This window comes from Neovison vison, chromosome 1 (assembly GCF_020171115.1).
Source record: "Neovison vison isolate M4711 chromosome 1, ASM_NN_V1, whole genome shotgun sequence".
Classification (NCBI taxonomy): domain Eukaryota; kingdom Metazoa; phylum Chordata; class Mammalia; order Carnivora; family Mustelidae; genus Neogale; species Neogale vison.
In genome coordinates, this window is record NC_058091.1 from 196,338,630 (window position 1) to 196,361,452 (window position 22,823).

The 22,823-nt window shown below is 37.9% G+C and overlaps 1 protein-coding gene across 1 annotated transcript in view; it reads right to left on the reverse strand.

Moving 5' to 3' along the window:
• The window catches only part of LOC122917317 (leucyl and cystinyl aminopeptidase), a 99,844-nt gene that overhangs the window by 3,362 nt on the left and 73,659 nt on the right, over positions 1-22,823 (reverse strand). The window contains exons 9-17 of the mRNA XM_044265050.1: positions 22,379-22,510; positions 19,917-20,077; positions 19,604-19,692; positions 13,261-13,444; positions 11,986-12,142; positions 5,228-5,412; positions 3,625-3,786; positions 1,085-1,225; positions 314-395 (exon numbers count right to left, since the gene is read on the reverse strand). Coding sequence (XP_044120985.1) covers positions 314-395; positions 1,085-1,225; positions 3,625-3,786; positions 5,228-5,412; positions 11,986-12,142; positions 13,261-13,444; positions 19,604-19,692; positions 19,917-20,077; positions 22,379-22,510 — 1,293 coding nt within the window. The remainder of the gene's footprint in view (positions 1-313; positions 396-1,084; positions 1,226-3,624; positions 3,787-5,227; positions 5,413-11,985; positions 12,143-13,260; positions 13,445-19,603; positions 19,693-19,916; positions 20,078-22,378; positions 22,511-22,823) is intronic.

A 22,823-nucleotide genomic window follows, 5' to 3' on the forward strand; every position in this document is an offset into this window, starting at 1 on the left:
AAAACGATTTTATTACCACTTAAAAAGAGACTTGGCATATGCTGGTCTTAATTCAAAAAATGATCTGTATCAGGCAGATGCAGGAATACAGTTGAGAATGGAATCAGAAATCTTCCTCACCAGAATTTGTCCTCATTGCTGAGCCCCACCCCCAATTTTTAGTAATCATCCCAGGGCAGAATTGCTGGCACTGACCAAGGCCAACAGAGAGAAGGGGCAGAAACTGGCATGACAAGGCACCATCTGACTTAGACTGAGCAGCCTAAGGGGAAAGGGTGACCCAATCTCCCTGCTAACATTTTATACAACCAACCTCAGACAAATGCGCCTTTGTTGAAAACAGGTGCGTCGACCCAGCAACAATACTTTGTATGGTATAGGACCCCAGATGAAACCTGAAGAAACACAAATACAAGAGCCAAAACAGCAAAAACATGAAGCAGCTGCTAGGAAGCAAAGTTCCTAAATGCAGAAGAATCACTTGACCATACATTACACAGGCCAAAGGCGGACTGGGAGTCCTGCTCCTGGGTAATGAAGCTCAGTAACTTGGCAGTAACCCTACACACATTCCCACTATCAGTGGCAAGGAAAGGTGGGCAGGAAAAGGCAGGAGTTACGGATACCCAGATAAAATATTAATTCATTAATTTGATTCAAAAATCACACCTTACCCCAGAAATGCCATTACTACTTTGAAAGAAAAAAAAAAAAAAATCCTCTGCATGCTGTCTGGGTCGCTGTTGAGTTCTTATCCAATCCCCTGGCAATGAAGAGGTGTTTTCAACACACATAACTAAACAGCTCTTCTGAAATAGTCAATAGGCACGTGAAGCAAAGTGACCTAAGGGTCAAGCATGGCTGGGCTTAATCAGTACCGAATGGAGCACCACTGTCAAACGACTCACATTATGGGATTACATTTACAAGGGTGAAAATTTCTGGGTGTTTCAGTTAAACTGTCACTGAAGCATTTTTCCTCTCACAGCAGATCTTAAATCCTATGAATCAATACAACATTGGGAAGAGTTTCAAATGAAGAACTGGAGAATATGAAAAATTAGCAGTTATCTGAGAAACTTACTTCTGGACAAGCTTGCTCCAGTTCTCTTTGACAAAATCCCATGCCAGCAAGTGTCCAGGGAAGTGTCGGCCAACTGTTCTAATGATGAAAGACAGCTTTTGTGTTCGGATGGTATCGCCACTGAGGCTATTTTTCATTAACCTGAAGAGCAAAGCAGAGGTAGTTTCCAAAATAAGTATTCGTCATGAAGTGATCACTGAACTTAAAATCAGTGCCAGTCTCCTTATTAAGGTTCTGAAGCAATTCAAAGGATGTAAGTTTTGGGTTGGTCTAAGATTGATCCATACATTGAAAACTTGTCATTTTTTTTACATGAAGACAGAACTCACCAATAAGATAAGGACTTAAATATACTGTCACACAATAATAAAATAGTTCTTAATGTAGTAAGGACATTTAGGAAATAAATTCAAGTAGAACTTAAATAACTCTGAAGACTAGATTTTGTTGTTGTTGTTAAAAACCTTATTTGATATGAGTAGATAGGTACATTGGTACTCTTAAAAAACTGGGCTGTTTGATGTAAAAAAGCAAGAACATTTTAGAATATGCTTTTAATATTAATAGTTAACATTTATCGATACTTTATATGTACTAGATTATGTTCTAAATTCTTGACACAACAAGGCTTCAAACAGGGAATCATTACCTATCTCCACTTCACAGTTTAAGAAACTGAGGTTATTTAAATTGACACCAGGACACAGCTGATAAATACTAAAGCCTGGTAATTAAATAAACTGCAATTCTCATCTATCGTGCTAGAATATCTGTTTCTAGCAGGAAAACACATACCCCCAAAAGAATGCAGAACAATTTTTTTTTTTAAAGATTTTATTTATTTGACAGAGAGAGATCACAAGTAGGCAGAGAGTCAGGCAGAGAGAGAGGAGGAAGCAGGCTCCCCGCTGAGCAGAAAGTCCCATGCAGGGCTCGATCCCAAGACCCTGAGATCACGACCTGAGCTGAAGGCAGAGACTTTAACCCTCTGAGCCACCCAGGTGCCCCAGAACAATTTTTAATGGGAGGAAAACCCAAATGCCCACCAAGATGTGATGGATTAAATAACATGTGATAGAGCCATACTGTGGAATGGTGTGTAGCCATAAAAACAAATGAAAGAAGCTTTATGAATGAACAAGGCAAATCTCAAAGACTGATCACTTACTACAAAGAATGTTACGGAACACCCGGTACAGTATAAACTATCCTCAGTATACAAATACACACACCGGGACAGATGCTGTTAACAGAGAGAAGAGAGTAAGGATGGTAGTGAGGGGTCAGATGAGAGGTGCTTTCACATTTTATTCCGTTTCCTTAGGTACTGTTTAAGTATTTATACTGGGGAATTCATCAGTGTACTACTAATTCAAGACAAAATTATTACTGTTTAAAAACAAAAACTTTTTTTTATTTGCTTGGGTCAGAGGCCAGCTGCTACTTAAAAAAAAAAAATGACTATAGTGCGTCCTCTGGAAAGTGGGTCTGGACAGGTGCTAAGAACACCTCTGGAACACTAGAAGGATTTACCTGAGCAAAAAACAATGAGAGCCACGTGCCTCTCCTTTCCTTCCCACTGCTGACTTTCAAGATACCTTCATATTTCTCCTGGTTACCTACAGCTCTTCTACCTGACACTGACTGTTCTTCCTTCCAGGAAACCTCACCTCCTTACTGCTCCTCTTTCCCCATGTGAAACTACCACCTCTAGCCCTTCATCTGCTGGATATTAAAAAGGAGGAAAGGTCTGGGGCGCCTGGGTGGCTCTATTGGTTAAGCATCTGCCTTCGGCTCAGGTCATGATCCCAGAGTCCTGGGATCGAGTCCTACATTAGGCTTCCCGCTTAGTGGGGAGTCTGCAGCTCCCACTGCTTATGTACATTCTCTGTCAATTAAATAAATAAAATCTCTAAGGAAAAAAAAAGGAAAGGTCTGACAAATTCATATGAATGTATAACCCATGGTTTTTACATGTTTTACTGAAGTGTCTGCATTTTTTTTTCTCTTTAATAGGGTTATTTATTTATTTATTTATTTTTTATAAACATATATTTTTATTCCCAGGGGTACAGGTCTGTGAATCGCCAGGTTTACACACTTCACAGCACTCACCAAAGCACATACCCTCCCCAATGTCCATAACCCCAAGGTGTCTGCATTTTTAAAATGATAGCTTGGATAGAGCAATGCCTTGACCAAAAAAAAAAAAAAGGAAAGAAAAGAAGAAGCACTAACTAAAGAGAACGTCCCAAGCAGATCAAAAAGTTCTTAAGCACAAAGGAGAAGGGGACTGTGATTTTTGGCATCTCCCAATCTCTTTTAGGCGAAGCCCCTCCTGCCCATCCGTACAGGTCCAGTCCCTAAGACAAAGCCCAACACATGTGAGCTCCACCACACACTGTCCAAGTCAAGGCTAGTCCACAAGTAAAGGCAGAAATAGGGAGATCCCAGAGAAAAGGAGCTCCCCAAACCTAGGAGCACCATGCTTTTATACTTTGGGTTTTTATATATATCATATTGCTTAGGTGGTTTCATACCAGTAAAGTTTCCGTACATCCTCTGAGCTGGCAAGAGCTTCAAGTATTTTATTCTTTTCTGCTTCGGAGTCTATAGAGACATACTTGCTTAACAGGAATGACCAGCCTTTCTCTGTTTTTGCTCCAACCTTGAACACAGTACTCATGACATCAGTAGGTAGGCTGTAAGAAAGGTACGAATATGAGAAAAACAAGGAAAGGCAAGGAATTGACTAGTGGTGGTTGAGGAGTCATAGCACATAACAGAAGAGTCTTTACAACTCATTGTCAAGAAAATATTTAACTCAGTGGGCAGCTCCTTCCCTGGTGGTGTGACCATAAAGAGTATCAATTCATCTTAATGCAGTAATTATTCACTGAGCACCCACAAAGAACCAGGCAGACACCTGGTTGGAAGCTGGGAAAGAGAAAAAGGAGACCCAGTCTCTCCCTCTGGGAATTCAGAGGCTATCACAATGTACAGAATAAATCAATGCATTACCACGTATTGTGGTGAGTTCCCTGGTGGAAATACAGTGGTGAGAAGAGGGGAAGAAGCACAGTTTTCTGGCCTTATTAAGATCTCAGAGCTGGAAAGGAGATCAGTAGGTTATCCCAATCCTCCACCCCAACTCCCATCTGACGCTTGAATCTATTTTCATAATGCCCAGTAAGGAACACAGAGAGAACCAGTCATCATCAAAACATGTCTACTAAGTGCTAACTACACTTGCTATGGTATAGCGCTAAATTTAAGAGACTTGTTTGATAGCTCATACCCACACTGATAGCTGCTATAAAAAAGCAGAAATCAGCAAGTACTTGGTGAGGATGTGACAAAACTGGAACCCCTGTGCCCTATTGGTGGGACTATAAAATGGTGCAACCACTATGTAAAAAAACATGGCGGTAGCCCCCCCCTAAATTAAAAATAGATCTACCATATGATAGAGCAATATCACTTCTAGGTACACATCTGAAAGAGTCAGAAGCAGTCTTGAAGAGGTATTTGTATACCTACGTTCACAGCAGCATTATCTACAAAAGCCAAAAGGTGGAAGCAACTCAAATGTCTATCAATGGGTGAATCAAGAAACAAAATTCAGTGTGTATACACCATTTACACCGTATACACATAATGAATATATTCAGCCTTAATAAGGAACAACATTCTAACACATGCTACAACACAGATGAACCTTGAGGGCAAGTGAAACAGGTCAGTCAGAAAAAGACAAATACTGTACATTTCACTCACATAGGGTACTTAGAGCAGAAAATAGAACCGTGGCTGCCAGGGGCTGGGGACTGGAGAAAATGGAGAGTTGTCTGGGTAAGGAGTTCAAGTTTTACAAGATAGAAAGTTCTGGAGATTCATTGCTCAACAGTGTGAATATACTTACACTACTGAACTGTGCACTTAAAACATGTTAAGATAATAAATTTTATGCTTCATGTATTTTACTACAGTTTAAAAAAACAGTCTTGTTTGACAATACAAGTATACAGAATTCACCTACGCTAACACTCAGTCTTATAACATTTTTGAGCCATCCTGGTTTCAGTACATGATACCAAGGTAAGGAAGAGGAAGAGAGCTCATTTGAGCAGAAGGACATGTCACCTTTGAGTTCCGTTGGATGCCACCCAATCGTCAAACAGCTTCATGGCCACAGTGCTGCAGTTCTCGAGGCTGTGGGCGCATGCGAACTCGAGCAAGACTGACCGAAGCTCCCGGGCAGATGGGGGGCCTTCGTCAGTCCAAGTCTGCTGTTCGATTTGGCTTCGAAGTAATTTAAATACCCTGGCCTACAGAGACAAATTGTTAACAATCATTAGGACAATCAGAAAAATCAAGATGGCTAGACCTTTCTTCCCCAATGTTCACTCAGGGAGATAAAAGAGGGCCTAGGTATTACTTCATAAATATCAACGGACATACAAAGCGTGCGTACAACTGGGCAAAACCATTCAATAACAAAGACTATACATCAGCTTCTAGAGCCAAGGGGGAGAGGGTCTCTTAATTACATAACACAGAAAGAACAGATGACTTCACTGCAGTAGAAAGCCTGTCTTCTGTGTGAGAAGATATTTTCCTGCCAGCAAGTATCACTTATAGCCACTGTCAGAAGCGAGCTGGAACTTTCTAACCTCATGACTTTAGACTCCATATACCCACAAAACAATGAGAAAAATATACTTCTTTACCGACAGGCAGATGTTTAAATGTCTCTAAATGCAATATTAAAGGAATACTTAAAATATCAGTTAGCTTGATGATGTAGCAAATTAATTTAATTGAATTAGCAAGAAAATGAGGCATGCAGGCAAGAGTTGTTTATCATTATCTCCCCACCCTCAACTTTTTATGTGAAGTATTTTCAGACCTGTAGTAAAACAACAAGAGTAACACCGTGAATACCCATATGCTAGATTCATTGGTTTGTAACACTCATACGCCCCAGAAAATCAGCTCAAATTCTTCACGGAGCATCTTTTTCTTGCAGAGTACCACTGTCAATACCTAAAATGAGTCCTAGTTGGAGCTTTTTAAACTGCTGACGCCATTTTCTCAGCAGACCTTCTCTACAGAAGTCTCCCATGGAGCTACGAGAAAGAAAAAATGGAATCTGGGCAAGGGGAAGGACTCCAAGTTTGTGATAACATGTCAACTCGCTTTTGTTTGCTTCAAAAGCAATGAAATAGAGAACAGACACCTTGTGGAATGTGTGAATAACAAAGCCTGCGAGTCATTGAGAGGACATGAAGTGGAAAAATACTTGCCACGCTGATGGATAATCCAAGGGACATGAAAGCAAGGCAGGAGATCCTACTGATACACACGGCTGCACCGAGCATGCTGCCCGCCACTGGCCTGACGTTCTCAATGGCATGACGGCAAAACATCCCAAATGAATAAAGAATAAAAGAAAATTCAGAGCGACTCAGAACTGTCAAGCAGAAACAAGCGAAGAATGAGAAGAAAAAAAGTTACATGCTTGAGATACTACTAAAAAAAAAATTCAGTGGAGAAAAATGTCAGTGAGAGTTTACTAAAACATATAGAAATGAGTAGGGGGGAAAAAAACGGCACATTAAAATACTGGAAGCAAGGGATGCCCAACCCTTGAAGAAGCTCAGGCTAATTCCCGAGCAGTTATTCCACTAGAGTTACTGGGTGCAATCTCACTAGTTATTTCTGGTACCAAAGAGTTAAGATGAAATCCCCAAAGAGTTGATTTTATATATGTTTCAAATGATAACATAATAGAGCAAAAGATTTTATAAAAATAATTCTGTTTTTAGAAAATTCCTGTTTATCATTTTTATAAGTAATCCAGGTTATATTTTTCATATTAATAAATCATAGAGCACGTGCATCTTTGTTGAAGCCAGCGGTTCAAAGAAAGAACCTATTTTTCCATAATTCTAAATTTTGTTCTGTAAAGTTTAAACCCATTAAACAATAGAATCCAATCCTCTGATTTTATAAAATGAAAATGGCAAGTGGGGAAAAAAATAAACGGATGGTTATACAAGCTACAAACATTGGGTATGCAATAAAATGCAAGAACAGTTACACAAAATGATTTTTAAAATAAAACAGACAGGAAAGATGGTGGCATTTATATTATGTACTACATTTTGATTTACTGCTTTAATTTTATACTGATATGCCCAGGGAGTTCTTTCTTGGGTCAAATCAGCTTCTTAAAAGCGATGTGTCAGCTTTTATTGCAAAAGGTTTATCCCACCAATCCCTCATCTGTAAAAGAATGACAGACTTGTAAGGGATGAAACAGGAATATGGCTGGGATCAGACGATAACATCAGATGTGAACCATTTGACACCATTCAAAAGTGCCTGCAGACCCTATCTACCCTAACACCACAGCATACATCACAAAATGTGATAGAGATGTATGTATTGTGTAGGTATGTGCAGCCTAGATAACAAAATGACCAATATATGTTCAAAATGCTCTGGTGACAACAACACAGAAAATTAGACACCAGTCTTAATCACAAATACTATTTGAAAATTGGATCCAAGGACTCAGAAATGTCTACCATTCCCATCTCTAACTACAGTATCAGATTTTATATTTTGAGTGCTTTGATGGTACCAGAATGCCCTCTGAATTTAAGAGACAATTTCTCACTCTTGGTTAACTAACCTGACTTTTAACTAACGATCAAGTGTACAAAATCTCCAGCAGTTATGGGCCCATAGGCTCACAGACACATATTAAGCTGCCATTTTCCTCTAAGCATCCATCCCCTGGGCCCCGCCCTGGCGTATGTTCTTCATAAACACATTCCTGCCCAGCACACTGGAAATCATCATCTGGGATGAGGACTCAGAGTTACTCAAGCGTCACAGAAAGAAAATACTCAAAAGATCTAACTCCTTGGATTGAATTTAGCATCTGTGTTCATAGCATAGAGACAGCCTGAGGTAAGTATCAAGTGCTTTCTGACAGTAGGCCCCCAACAGAGTTACTGGAGAGAGGCAGGGGGAAGAATGGCTTCTGTCACCATGAAATTTAACTAGCTGGGCAGCTTCAAGAACATTCAGCTAACTTTTTTTTTTTTTTTTTAAAAGAATAATTCTGTATACATTTTTAAAAAAGATTTTATTTATTTGACAGAAAGAGATCACAAGTAGGCCGGGTGGGGTGGGGAAGCAGGCTCCCTGCTGAGCAGATAGCCTGATGCTGGGCTCGATCCCAGAACCCTGGGATTATGACCTGAGCCCAAGGCAGAGGCATTAACCTACTGAGCCACCCAGGCGCCACCATTCTGCTAACTTCTTTAAGTATATTCACTACCAACATGATCCTTCAATAGTAAAAAAATAAATAAATAAATAAATAAAAAATGAGTGATACATACTCAAGTTATTTATTGTATCCCCCCAACATTCATGTCTGCTTAGAATCTGTGAGTGTAAAGTTATTTGGGAATAGGTATTTGCAGATGTAATTGATTTAAGATAAGGTCATACTGAATTTGATGGGCCCAGATCTACTGACTGGTGCCTATATAAGAACAGGGAAATTTGGACACAGAAACAAAGAGAGAAAGTCAGGTCAAGACAGAGGCAGAAATTGTAGTGATGCATCTACAAGCTAAGGAATGCTAAGTACCGCTGGCAACAGCTCAAAGCTGGCAGAGACGCATGAAGACAGTCTCCCTCAGAAGGAATCCATCTGCCCTGCCAACACCTTAATTTTGGCCTTCTACCTTCCAGAACTATGAGAGAATATGTTTCTGCTGTTTTAAGACAACAAGTTTGTACTAGTTTATTACGGCAGCTAAAGGAAACTAAATTACTACCGCAAGTGGTGTTGATTTGATATGGCACTAATAACCGCCAAAGTAATCATAAAAATTCAATAATAAAAAAATCTATGCATACAATAAAGCACACTGGTGACGGATCAACTGGATGGCCATATCAAAAAAAGAATCTTTGTGTCTAACTCATACCATACACAAAAATCAATTCCAGATGGATCATCGTTCTAAATGCGTAAGGTAAAATCATGAAGTTTTCAGAAGGGAACAAAGGAGAATATCTGTGGGTTGGCAGATTTCATACACAAAAATTAAGAATTTACGCTAATCAAAAAACATCATAAAGAGACTGAAAAAGTAAGCCTGAGGGGGAGAAGATACTTGGAAATGTACATGAGCAACAAGGACTCCTATCTTGACTATATAAAGAGCTATACAAATCAATTAGAGAAAGGCAGAAAATCCAATAGGAAAAACGTTAATCACCTGGGCACTTAACCAAAGTGTACCTCTACTGGTCAATAAACAAATCCAAAGGAATTCATCTGCACTAGTCATTAGGAAAATACAAATAATTTTTTTTTTTTTAAAGATTTTATTCATTTATTTGACAGAGAGATTACAATTAGGCAGAGAGACAGGCAGAGAGAGAGAGGAGGAAGCAGGCTCCCTGCTGAGCAGAGAGCCCGATGCGGGACTCGATCCCAGGACCCTGAGACCATGACCCGAGCCGAAGGCAGCGGCTTAACCCACTGAGCCACCCAGGCGCCCCTACAAATAATTTTTTAAAAAGATTTTCCTTATTTATCTAAGAGAGAGAAAGAGCACAAGAGAGGGGTGAGGGACAGGAGGAGAAGCAGGGTCCCCACTGAGCAGGGAGCCAACGCGGGACTTGATCCTGAACTCTGGGATCCTGACCTGAGCAGAAGGCAGATGCTTAACCGACTGAGCCACCCAGGCACCCGGGAAATACAAATTAAAGCCAAAATTGTGATACCACTATGCATCCAACTGGATGGCTAAAAGGAAAAAGATCACTATTAATACAAAGTGTTGACAAGGATACAGAGCCAGAATAGTACTCAAATTCTCATACCCTGCTGATGGAGCACAAATTGATACAACATTGAACAACGATTTGATGGTACAGTATTAACTATAAATATGTTATGACTCAGTAATTCCATTTCCAGACATATACCCCATGGAAATGCATACATATATTCAACAAAGCTATATGTAAGAATATTCGTAGCAATGCTGTTCGTAATAGCTCCAAATTGCAAACAACTCAAACATTCACCTACAGTAGCTGAAGTGGCTACCACAAAGCCAATCTCTTCCATATACTAACAGTACAAAGTCAGTGTTGGATTCTAAATTTGCACTAAAGAGACCAATAAGTTATTTGCATACTCCTCGAAGTACACACGGAGAATATAAATTTTATTAACATTTTAAATATAAAAGAAATCTCAAATATTAAGTTGACAACTTTATTTTCAAGGGTACTAAGTGTAAGTCTGTCATCTTAAACCTTAAACACACAGTCTACAAATTTTTCAAATGGCTTTAATTTATAACCTCTGTTTAAAAAAATGATAGCAAAGAAACAGTCTTGATTTTTCCAACCAAAAGGTATCCTTTGAAAGATGACATTGCTAGAAGACAAATTAAGTTAAAATACAGTAACATAACACAAAACCAGTGGGCTTCAGAGTGGAACTAATCTGGGTTTGAAGCTCAGCTTTGTAATTTACTAGGTAAGTGATGGGAGGGAGGTTATTGAGTCTCCCTATCTATTCAAGGAGAGTAGAGATATCTGTCTGGCATAGTATGAGGATTAAATGAGGTAATCTACATTAAACACTTAAGCATGGTGTACAGAACATAACAAGCACTGAAATGAACAGTTTCTGGTATGTTTCACTCATTTGTTTGCTCAGTATTTACTATGGGTTGAGTCACATTTTGAAGATACTGGTTTTTATTAAGGATGGTAAAAGCCTCATGATACAGAAGAAAGATGAAAATCGTAACAATGAGAAAAGCCCTCAGAAATCATCTGACTTAAGTATCACACTTATGCGAAGGAATAGGCATAGCTCTTTTGGGGTCAGATCAGAGACCTGGGGGTAAGGGTGCTTCTCAAGCTCCATATGGCCCACCAGCTGGCCTTGCCTCCTCACACTGAGAATAGTGTGTGATGGGAGAACTCATCACAGAAGATGTGCAGCAGCCTAGCAAGAGGCAGAAAAGGGGTGTTTAAAAAAAAAAAAAAAAAGATGTAATCCAACCTCTTGCCTTCCCCAGTGAAGACACCAAAACCCTAAAAGACGTTCTAATTTCTGGTTCAATACTTTCTTCCTTTTTCTGAAAGCTGCCTTTTGCCCAGTGCCTGGAAAATCTGACTGGTCTCTAAAGCAAAACCTGTTGTCAGAATGTGATGATTCAGAGTCAGATGAAACAAAGAATTAATCTCTTCCTCCCAAGCTTTTACTCTGTCAACAGTATAATACTGAGAGATCAGTATTAAATCTAATTTAATACTAATTAGGCAACTGGTTTTAAAAAAGGGAAAGCAGTCCCCAATACCGAGACTCCTTTAGTACTTTGCAGAGAAATATATCCACCAGTATCATCCTCTGTAAGAGAGGTATCAGTAAGAACTCCTAAAACAGGATATTCTCAATACAAACATCACTGTCATTTCATAATGACCAACTAGGAAATCAGTGGGGAACACCCCATTGCAAAAGGACCTACTTCAAGCATTTATTATGTAAAAATAGACTGGGATTTGAATAGAGGTTTTCTTTTCATGTGACCTCATTTTGACAGCAGTGTCAGAATTCTTTATTTTGATATTCAAACAAGACCATGTTATGCAAGCCTTTTATCAACACTTCCTGGTAAGCAATGTCATAATGATTCAAAGTAAAGATTTCATAACTAGGAAAATGAAGAAAAGGGAACGTGGCTGGTTGCTTTTTCAGCCAATTACCCTGCTGAACAGAACTGTGAATCACAACATTAAAGGCAAGCAACAAAGACATACTGGCAATAAGGGAGACTTACCACTACTCTTGAGGCCAGATCCATGTATCCTAGCTTTTCAAGGAGGTTATAGATGAGGCCGGTCTGGAACAGGGCTTCAGTGATGGGTGCGGTATAGGTCTCGTTTCCAAGGTAATCAATCAAATCAAAGGCCCTCTGAAGAGATACCTTGCCTAAGCTAAAAGGTAATAGAACAGAAAAGTCAATATGCTGAGGGAGATGAACTCTATAGGCATGCAGAGAAATGTTATGAACAGATGGTGAGTCTTGAAGAACTAAAGTTTTAAGCTTAGGGTGGTATTCTGTAAAGTCAGACTAAATATTATTATCCTTGATTAAGTTCATGTGTATGACCCAAGGTTAAAGATAGATTTCATGAGAAAGATAAACAAGAGCTCAAGTTTTATTCCCCAAGTCACCTGTAAATTGCTACAGACTCATGGAAAGTATTACAACGTCCCGTTTCGTGGGAAACGATGAAGAGTACTACCTTTATTTATTTATTTATTACTTATATTTACCAGGTGAGGACAAGTAGCATAAAGCGGATTTGAATCAAAAAGAAAATATTTTGTTATTTGTATGGGAATTTGTCAAACTTGTTACGGGTCCACTGTGAATTTATGGTGGGTATATTTTAAGAATTAACCATTTAGGAGAAGTCAAAACAATGATGGCTCAGATAATGTAAGGTCACTTCATACAAAATGAACCAAAATAAGGTCAACAAAGGTCAGAAAGAACACTTTTGAATATTCCATGTGTCTCTAGACCCAACAACAACCCAAGTTGATACTCTCACTTTTCAGAGGATAGCTACACACATCACTGCCACACATGGTTCTGGGATTCCATAAGGCACAGAGTAGCCAGGAGGCAAGCTGTACACAAGTACGAAGGCCCCACCTCTCAGACACATCGCTCAAACCAGTGGGTAGCACTAAGCGTCACGCCTAAACTAAATGCTGCTTGAAAAGAATTCTCTCATGAAATAAAGCCAGAATGCCTACTTTATTCAGCAAACAGGTGTCCTACTTGTTGGTATGGGCAAGTCTTAAGATACTATTTAAATCTTGTTATTTAACTGTTCACTATGTTTGTAGTGGATGTTGCCATATAGATTATAACACCCCTGAAGGCAAGGATTAGATCTTACATCTTCCCAATCATCCAAAACAAGTACACCTAAGAGACAATACATGCGCTAGTTCTCTTGAATTGTTTTTCTGAAGTGTTTTTTTCTGCAGAACACTTGTTTGAAAACCAACCAGCCAACCCAAACCAAGCTCACGTTACCCTGCAAGCTCAAAGATGTTGTTGATGAGGTTGGCTCGGTCTCTGTCACTCAGGACATAAGGATTTGTTTTCAGCTGTTTGATTAGTGCTTCCCAGTCGTCATCTTCATAGTGTACAACATAATAGCCGTTCATGTTCGTATTGACTTTGACCCACTGCACTTCTTCTGTAAGATTAATGACACCTAATACAGACCAAAAAATGAGAGAAGGAGAGGAGAGATAATAGAAGAAAAGTACTGAATGGGCATTTTGTTTCAAAGTTAATATAGTATATTGTTACATTTAATTATTCTACTAACGAACTAAATGTCTGTCTCCTAGTGCAGTTATTTTAAAGTCAGCAAAGATCACTACTCATTCATTTCAAAAATTTTTTTTACTTTTTTTTTTTTTTACTTAAGATCAATTAGCCAACATATAGTATGTCATTAGTGTTTGATGTAGTGTTCAACGATTCATTAGTTGCATATAACACCCAGCGCTCATCACATCATATGCCCTCCTTAATGGATAAAGAAGATGTGGTTCATATATATAACGGATTATTACTCAGCCATCAGAAAGGATGAATACCTACCATTTACCACTCATTCATTTAACAATTTTTTATTTAATGGTGAACAAGGGAGAAATGCCCCTTCTTCCCCAGATCTTACAGTCCAATGTAGCCAGGCAAACAGAGTATCATATAAATGTAATTGACGGAAAAAGAAAATCTGGCATTCTATGGAAGAACATAGAAGAAATGCTCCACCACCAAGTGGAGGTTAGGAGAGGTTTCTGGGAAGAAATGACGTCCAAGTTGAGAGAGCTCAAGATATACAGGTGTTTTAAGCAGGTGATAAAAATGTGTAGGGTGAGGAAGCAGGGAAGATAGTAAAAAAACTATGTAAAAAGTGTTCCATCTCAGTCTTTGTCTTTAATTACACTGGAGGAAGAATAAGTGAAGCTATTTAGAAAAGTCACGTAATTCAAAGCTAGCAAAAATAGACATTAGGGGAGGATGAAGATCGCATTACGCACAAATAAATAAGTTGGTTAAAATAACAGGAAAGTGATATGCATTTTTGGGTCCCTACTATTAAATATACGAATGCTAGAAGAATTGTTGGAAATTTATATAAAATGATTTCAATTAATAAAGAGTCATAAAATATATGACTACCAAAATATATTACTACAAAATCTGACTACAAAATATATGTAGGAATTTTTCAAATTCTTTAAATTAGGAATCAAGAAATGTCCTTTAAGTAAGTTGGCAACAAAGACTTGGACTTAATTTAATAGTTAAGGGTATGCTTCTGAGCATCTCCAGATTTACTTTTTACTAGAATCTAGTTCTATGAGCTTACTATTTTGTTTACTGCTAAGCCCTCAGTGCCCAGAACAATGTTCCTAGCAGATACTAAAAAAAAAAAAAAAATCCTAAGTGAATTAATAAATGAATGAACAAAATAACCATGTCACAGTAAAGGTTTTCAAACCAAATCTAAATATGGTTTATAGATACTTACGAAGTTAAGTTTTCTTTCCAACTTTAAGGAGTACTTATTTTTAAAAATTATCAAAGAAGAACAGAGACAAGGAAAATAATCTAAACTCAGACAATGATAGCTTTGTGGGGTATATTCTGTGCCAAGACTTTTCCCATACACATTTTAATTAATGTAATACTTCACACAGTGGACAGATATGCATTAATATTTGTATTGCTTTTTTACCTATCAGTTTCTACCTCAGCCATTTTTCCACTGTCTTCATATGCAGTATTCAAGTATCTTCATAAATTCCATTTGAAAAACTACCATAGTTTAACCCATCTTCTATTTGGAAATACTTACACTGTTTTAAAATTTTCACTACCATAATAACTCTGTATGATGGCTTTTGCATTAGAAACACATTTAAATTTGGTACCTAAAATCTCAGGGCCTATCAACTTCAAAAGCATGAATTATTAAAATTTATCAGATTCTCTTAATACCTGAGTTACTCTACTGAACTCTACTGAATAGAATAACTCTACTGAGTTATTCTACTGAAACTACAAAGGATGTTTAATATGGAAAAGACTTACATTCTGATCATGTCCTAACATGACATACCAAATAATCAGCTTTTTCCATTAAAAAATCCTATATTAATTTCCCTTCTATGGCTGATAGAGCAGAAGATGGGAAAAATCAACTACATTAATAGGATTTATTCCTTTTCATAGAGCAGAGTACAGTTCTAAGGAATAATAGGGAGACATTTAAAAAAAACAATGACTGATGAAATGATAACTTTATCAGTAACTACGGAAAAAATATCGACCTTCTCCAGGTCACCCAACACAATTTCCTGCAAAGCTTTTATCAAGAAAGAACCTTAGGAATCGAGACTAAAGAGTTCCAAATCTCCCTTTGCCAAAAAAAGAGGCAAGAAATGATAAGTATGGCAATTCTTCCACTGGATGGATACAGGAAAATACTGAAATATAGTGTATTTTGACTGATAAGCAATTTGCCGTGTTGTAAACTTGGCCAAGTCCAGACAGTAGAAAGGAGGAAGGCAGCTGGGAGTGTACTCGAAATTATTATTGTCATCTCGATGACAGAATACAAAGCAGGGTAGCCAAGAACAGAGAGAGGAGAGTTATCATTTTAAAGAATCAACATATTAGTCTCCCTCAGGTCTTCTGAATGATCCAGAATGAAGGACCTTAAAACCACAGGTATCAAAAAATAATAGCTTTGCACACAAGGGAGGTAAATACATCCTACAGCTCAAATGTGGATGCAGCTACCCTCATATGTTTTTAATTTATCGTAATCATTAACAGATTAAGAGTTCAATTTTCACAGTCCATTGAGTATTAAAAAAGACTCACTCCAATCTTATATGGCAGAAGCCCAGATGAAGCAATTTAGTAGTGATTTTAAAAGCCATTTGTCAATGAGTTATGAAAATCAACTACTGTTTTATTCAGAAACACTAAAACACAGAAACAAAAAACAAGTTCTTACACAAAGTTGAGAAGTTGCCTGTGCAGCTTGCTCCAGAGGGCTAGCACAATATGCACAGTTAAACTACATTCCCTCTTGTTCAAAAGCATTCCTTTCCCCAGTACCCTTTATTCTCTTTTATTTTACTGGGGGGGGGCAAGAGCAAAGGATGGCACATAATAAATACCTTAATTATATGCCCTTCCTTATTCTTTTCTTCCAAATGCCCTTTATTCAAAGACAACACCAGGTCTTTTAGTTTGAGATACATACTTCTGGCGCAGTGGTATCATCAGTGTTTCAAATTAGATTTAATATAAAGATTTCCTACAGATAAAGAGCTTAGGTCTGAGTAAGATGTGGATGAGAGAGGGAGTGGGGAGGGAAAAGAGGCTAGAAGGGAGAGGAAGGTACTCATTATTTTAGTGAAATTTTCTCAATATATAGCTTGACAAAATGGCCCCTTTCATACCTTCTTAGGCCCAACTATTAATCACTCAAAATTCACGTATGTGGGAAAAAGTGACAAAGATATTGATCAAACATAACTCCTATAGTTGACTGAACAAACAGACAAACCCAGCAGCCCTGGCATTAGAACACATGGAAATATACTAGAGACTTAACAAATCACACACCGCACTAAAGTCATACGGCAAAAAGTAAGCCTCTGTAGCCCCTGTCTCTACCACACTTCTTTTGAGAATAGAAAAAAATTAAAATAAGAGTGCTTCTCACCAGAGCATTAGGAACCAAGAAGACCCAACCACCCTCAGGGTCAATAATTTTTAGTGAGGACAGAACATTTTCAGTGTGGACTCTCAAAACCTGAACTGCCCGGAATTGAAACAGTGGGGGCAGCAGCGGCAGCAGCAGCAGCAAGGGGAAGGATATTTGAGAAGAGGAAGTAACAGACACTGCTTTCATCATCTGTTGGCTCCGTTCCAGCTCCAGATTAAACCAATTACATTATGGCACATTTTGCATATTCCCCTTTATTAAGAATACTTGCAAAGGAAGGAAAATAGACGTTATCATTTCATCAGGCTTTGCATGCTCTTTTCCTAAAACTTTTCACAGTGAGACCTGAAATTGAGTCACCTCGTTACATACTAAAGTTTATTCATTTAAAAAATGTGTGCGTACTGGGTGCTAAGGTCGCAAAAGTGATTCATCTAGCCAGGAACTCTACCTTAAATAGGGAACAAATCTAATGTGGGGACAGACCTAAGGGAAACAGTATTTACAGTATATCAAAAGAAGAAAAGCAGAGCGTATTGTTAGAGCACACAAGCAGACATCTAACCTGTCTTGAGGTTAGGGAAGGCTGCCTAGAGCAAGCAGTGAGCACGCTGAGATCTGAAGAATGAACAGCAGTAAATCAAGGGAGTGGAGAGGCAACAGTGTTCTTCCGGGAGCACAAACAGCATGTGCAAGGGCAGGAGAGCACAACTGAGGTGTGAAACAGTTTCTGTAGAGCAGAAGCGCAGAGTGCCAGGGAAGGGCAGAGGGAGAAAAGGCTACAGCAGGAAAACAGGAGCTAGACTTTGGGATATGAGACTCAAAGACAGTTTTCAAAGCTCACATTCAAACTGAGCTTTAAAAGTTAAGGGTCTTTTATAAAAGCAGGTTTCTCATTGCCTAATTATTTCTTATACCACCAAAAATTTACATACTATTGGGAGGTCTGGAAAATTTCCTAATTGGTCCAAAAAAGGGATGAGATGAAGTGTTCTTTCTTTAGTCAGGGACCGTCCTTCCAAGGCCACTTAAAATTAAGTAACGAGTTTTGTTTTCATCATAGGCAGCCCTTCCTTGAACCCCTGGTTATGTTATATTAATCAAAGATATAATATCATCAAGTGTTCTTAATGTTTTAAATGAGATTGTTTTAACACTCCATTCTAGTTAAACAGCAATGCAACTGGTCTGCTCACATATTTCACCTGGCATTATAAATTATTACATCACAGAAAGGCAACTTAGAAATGTGTATTAAATCACAAAAGATAACAGTCTTCATTTCTGAGAAGCACTCCTATGAAGAAGTTCATATAATGGCAAAACATTTCAGATCACAAATTTTTACTAAGACCTTTTTTTAAAATAGAGACAAATGGTGAATCAAGTGTCCAACAGGAAGGAAAAATCAAATCAATATTCTATATGTTTTTTAAAAAGGCAAGATAAAAATCACTTGTATACAATGGTATCAACTAAGTAAAAAAAATTTTAAAATTATTAGAAAGAAATAATCATGAGAATAGTTGTGATGGGTTGATCTGTTCTCCATTTTCTACATTTTATATAATGTGGATATACTATGTTTAAAGATTTCTTTTTCAGTAATAACGTGAATAACAACAGGTAACTTGTATATACCATGTAACACATGCCAGACATTACTCCAGGTGCTTCACATAAATGAACTCAATCTATAACACTATAAAATAGGGTCATCATGTCCACTCCGTAGCTGAGGGAATGAGGTGCAGAGAATCACAGAACTACATGCAGGCATACAAGTGAACCAGATAATCTGGTTCCAAAGTCCATTCCATTAACCATTAGACTATACTCCCTTCTCAAAAATATAGGTGTGAAAACCAGATACAAATTCAAACAAGAAATATTCCCTTTTCATAAATCTAGAGTATCACTAATGGTTCCTGATCATCATGTTTTTTCAGGATGTAAATTAAGAGGGTGCATGGTGTGGCATTTACAGTGGTATTTAACAAATGGTCAGAAACTACATTTCAATTTTGTTTTTCTTAGACTCCTACGGGTCCAACAACATATACAATCTTTACATTTTCTTACCCCCCTCTTCAGAATCATAATTTCTTACCCCATTTTCTTATTAACAAAAAATGTATACTATGTTCATAGGACATTTTGTAATGATTATTTGCTCTAAATCTAGATCATGAGTCAACCTTTATTATGCATGAGAATCACCTGAAATGCAGTTGCCCAAACTCACCACTAAAACGTAGAGAGCGGAATATACTTTAAGAGACTGCTCTGCTTCTACTACTTTATACTTAGTAACATAAAATATTTATCTAGGATATAAAAAAAGACAGCATTTGCTGTTTTCTACCAAGACTGCTAGCACATTCAGGGCAATTTTCTATACCTTACTTCCCATGAACAAGAAAGACTAACTTCATACATGATATAGGGACCAAACTCACTTTAGTCCTATCTTGTGTAGGTGATTGGTAAAACTAGCTCCAACAGTGTGCACTTTGGAAACCATAATCTCCTTCCTGCTGCTAGGTCAGAGTTTTAAAAAAATATGCTGTTACATATTTCTTATCAGAAAAGAATTAATTAGAGTCAAACCTGACTTCTTGTCCAGTAAATATACCAATGGGTATTTTGAGAAATTCCTTCCCTCAGTGACATAGGATAGTGGAATATGCCAGAGATAGCTGTAAAAAAAAATTTTTGGAAGATTATTACTCTCTCCAGTATTTCAGTCAGTTACACATAATTTGTTGGGTCTTTTTTTTTTTTTCCTTTTGGCAGGAAGAAAAAATTTTCAAGCTATTCCCAGAAAAATATAATCTTGTTAGGTTTCATAGAAACCTGCGACTACAAATACTCTAACCTAAGGGTGTAAGAGAGAGAGCTGGAGGAGAAAGCCAGAATGTACCTTGCATCTGAAGGTTGAATTTCAGTCTTTGTATTTAAAAAGTATCTTTCTTGTTGCACATGAAGCTCCCTTCCTTTTCTCTGAACAGTCACTAAAGGAAATCCTTTTTGCAGGGTCCAGGTTTTCATCATTTTTTTTACATCTAGTGTTTTGTTTGTGATCTACAAAAAAAAGAATAAATTATTTTTGCTTAAAAGTGAACAGCTTAAAAACTGTAGTTTGTACCTTTCCCTCTCTGTCTATCATATTCTATGAAGACCACACGTTCTAGTAATAGAAAACCAGAAGCACAAATACAGAGTTAAATTTACACTTCTGATCTAAGTGAATGAGCAGCTGCCAAAAGGAAAGTCACCTGGAACAGAACTTTCTCTAGATAACTAGAGAAAGTGAGAGAAACCCTGTGTTGAAAAAGAAGTAAAACCCAGTGTTTGTCCAAATCTCTACGTCAGGACAAGCACTCTTTCAGCTCACAATACCACCTTTTAAAAGGTATGAATCATGACAAATACTCTAGAGTAAGAAGCACAACTACTTTGTCCTGTGAGACAGCCTGCATCCAGACCCTCTGCTTTCCGTACATGTGAGTGTCCCACCTTGGAAAGAACGAATACCGTGGGGAGTGTCAGAAAGCAGCAACAAAGAAAGATGTTAATGGGCCCAGTGCTCTCTCCCTGAAACTGCATCAGTATCTACGAAATCTAGAATCCAGCGTCGGAGGTTCACAGACCCTCCGAAGTCCACTATCTCTATGACACTGGGATCATTGATTAAATAGAAATTCTGGAACTATCTCTTTAAAGCAGGTGAGTTAACCTTCCGATTCCAACCATTTTCTAGGTTGCATAAGGATTTGAACGGCAAGCGCCTAAAATCATTAAGCACTTTAAGTGTTTGCTAACAGTATCGTTCCATGATGACACGCCTCATCTCTACCTCCATATGCCCATTTATTTAAAGCAGAAAGGATGGATGAAATCTACCCAAATTCATTGCAATATTAATATTACATTTCTCATGGCTCTGATCTATTCATCTCTAGATAAGGAATTGAGAAGAAAACAAACTTTGCCAAAGGCACTTTTGGGCCTCTGAAACAGAATGGAAATGAAAAGCCCAGTGCATTATTTGACGTAGGTGCTGAAAGACCTGGAGATAGTGTTAGGGACGAGGTTGGGATAGGAAAACATTATGATGCAAAAGCTGAAGACAGTCAGAAAGGCAGAAATATATTCTAAATGTCAGGAGATAATGCAATGAGTATAGAATAAATAATGTGGCTTTCAATTGAAATGTTACCATATAATGAGAGCAAAAACAGTGATTTGAAAGCAACTCTTAAGTAACAGGGACTAATTCATCTTCGCAAAGAGACCTCAGAGAGAAGGGAAGGTCTATCTTCTGGGCGCAGGGTTAACAGCTAGAAAATGCAAGGTTTCAGATAAGATAAGGAAGCAGAGAGAGTATATGGGAAAGATTGAGAGTAGGAGGTGTTTTTGTTGTTGTTTAAGATTTATTCACTTATTTGAGAGACAGAGAGAGCGAGCATGCGGGGGGTGGGGGGCAGAAGGAGAGAGTCTTAAGCAGACTCTGCGCTGAGTGTGGAGCCTGACATGGGGCTCAATTTCATGATCCTGAGATCCACAACCCTGAGCTGAAACCAAGAGTCAGACAATTAACCGATTGTGCCACCCAGGTGCCCCCAGAATAGGAATTCTTAAACCAGGGCCCTAAAATTTTGAAACTTTGTGTATATATGTGTTTTTTCTGGGGAACATGTCCAGAATATTCTTCAAAGTTTCAAATACGTCTGTGATCTTCCAAAACATTAAGAACCATTGGTCTGGATCAGGGTGACATACCAAAATGCTCATAAGGGTTATGTAATTAGCATAAATGTACAATGCAGGCTGGGTTCATGCACTGCTCTGAAGCCTAACTTGAACTTCACTGCTTGTTAGAACACCTGCAGGAACAACAAAATCCAAACAGCAAAATGATCCAAGGGCAACACGTGGCCCATGGCAGCAGTTTATGATCTATCCTCTATAAAGATGGCCTTGTAGGAACATGGCCACAAAAGACAGGAGGATTTATAGAGCAGAGTGTAGGAAAAAATTATGAATCAGAGATAGATAAAGATGCAAAAGCATAAGAAAAGGAAAACAGATTTTTGAAAAAATCAAATAATGAAAATATAGTAATATATATTAATTCAGGAAGAGCAACTTTCCTACAAAGTAGAAACTGAGATTAAGGTATAGAACAAAAATAGTTACACAGGGCCATACACAATAATCTCAATACTTAACATGAGTACTTCCATTTCTTGACATTTAATCTAGTCATCCCCCTTCTCTCAAATAACTATCCTTGGTACCATAGCTTAGTTATATACTTGATAAAAATATAAATAGAAGAACTCTTCTCTCAGAACTAAATGAAATATTCAGGTCACTTACCTCATTAAAACTATCCCACAGATCATCACTTCGAATGGATGCATAGCTATGATTATGCAGGTAAAAAACAATAGCATGTTGAAATACATCTTCACTGAGGTAAGTTTTCAGCATCAACAAGAGGGAAGCTCCCTATGTTAAAAAAAAGTGAGAAAAAGGGGAAATCATGGGAAATGAAATAAAGGTTATAGAATTGAGAACCTAAAATTCAAAATATAATTATTCTAAGTATATTCTTATAGAGAACCAGTTATAACACACAGTTACTTACTGTCATATAATCAGATGTGAACTGTGCTCAGATTGTCTGAAAAATTATTTTAAGGGATTTGACAAAAAATAATGGGAGCAGATTCCCATGTGTACTAATTCTACTATAAGCTATTTTATGTGGTCTGTCAGTTCCTGTCTCAGCGCTATGATAAGTGTTTATGAATACATCTTT